The following is a 1118-nucleotide window of genomic DNA, read 5'->3' on the forward strand; positions in this document are numbered from 1 at the left end:
GACATGTATTTATATTGGGGATTGATTTTTGAATACATCTAATATGATTGCTGAACAAAATCGCCTCTTATTTTTGGTGAAATTTAGTAACAACACAGGCTGAAAGAATAATAATGTGGTAGAGATAGAAGTTGATGGCAAGGGGTTGGTGCGTTTTGTTTTTACAGGACCAAGAAGATAGTATCTCTACCATTTTTGCTACATGGTTCGATAGTAGTCTAACAATTAGTAAATTGGATTCATTGCATTTATATACGAGGAGTAGTGCTCGAATGGGGCTAATGGAGATAATAATGTTGATGAGTTAGAGATTATTATCATACAATATGGGAGTACTTTGCACGGAGGTTTGGTGTAGCATGAATTTTTGGTGTGTCTATTTATTGAAGCTTAGGTGGTTCTGGAAAATGGAATTCTTGTGATGGTGTGCTTGGACATGTTATCATGCAGCTGGTGCCTCTCTAGGCTGGGATTATTATTTCTTTATTTTTGGTTGTGGTGCTTTCTTTGCATTTTGGGTGTAATGCTTTTGTGATTGTGTTTATGTTTTCTTTTTGTGTATTTTTTATGGTTTTTGCTGTAATTACTTATTCGTAATGACAATGTCAAAACAATCTTTAATTGATCAAAAGTCATTCATCCAACTTTATTCTTTTTGTAGGGTTGAGGTTGTAACTTAACAATTGATTTTTTTTTTTTTGGAAATATTCTATTTTTGTTATAAACATCTTATTTTATTTTAATTTTTTTATCAAACTTTATTTCTTTCAAATATACTTTTTTTTTTCATTATCATCTTTTTCTAGGCCACGATATTAATTGTAATATGAATTTTGTTTGATTTGCCTCTGCTGCTATTATTGCTACCTTTGTAATCCTTGTTTACAAAGAGGGCAGCATGATATAATTCTTAGCCATTGATCCACACATTTTTTATGGAAGAGATGGAAACAGGGCAATTGCCTAACTTCTTCTTTGTCTTTGTACTTGTTCAAGCAAATACAACACTCCTGTCATCACACCAAGTCACCAACCATAACTAATTTGTTACTTTATATTACAAAATTAATAATAATATAGACGGGAATAGGATTAATAATAAATTTTTTTTATCTATT

The 1118-nt window shown here is 30.9% G+C and overlaps 1 protein-coding gene across 2 annotated transcripts in view; it reads right to left on the reverse strand.

The window, feature by feature from the left end:
• LOC107645394 (E3 ubiquitin-protein ligase At4g11680) overlaps positions 826-1118 on the reverse strand; it is a 3110-nt gene continuing 2817 nt past the window's right edge. For both annotated transcript variants that reach the window (XM_021116915.1, XM_016349409.2), the window contains one exon: positions 826-1010. In XM_021116915.1, the coding sequence (XP_020972574.1) occupies positions 864-1010 (147 nt within the window). In that variant the 3' untranslated portion in view covers positions 826-863. The remainder of the gene's footprint in view (positions 1011-1118) is intronic.

The sequence above is a fragment of the Arachis ipaensis genome, chromosome B01 (genome assembly GCF_000816755.2).
Source record: "Arachis ipaensis cultivar K30076 chromosome B01, Araip1.1, whole genome shotgun sequence".
Lineage (NCBI taxonomy): Eukaryota > Viridiplantae > Streptophyta > Magnoliopsida > Fabales > Fabaceae > Arachis > Arachis ipaensis.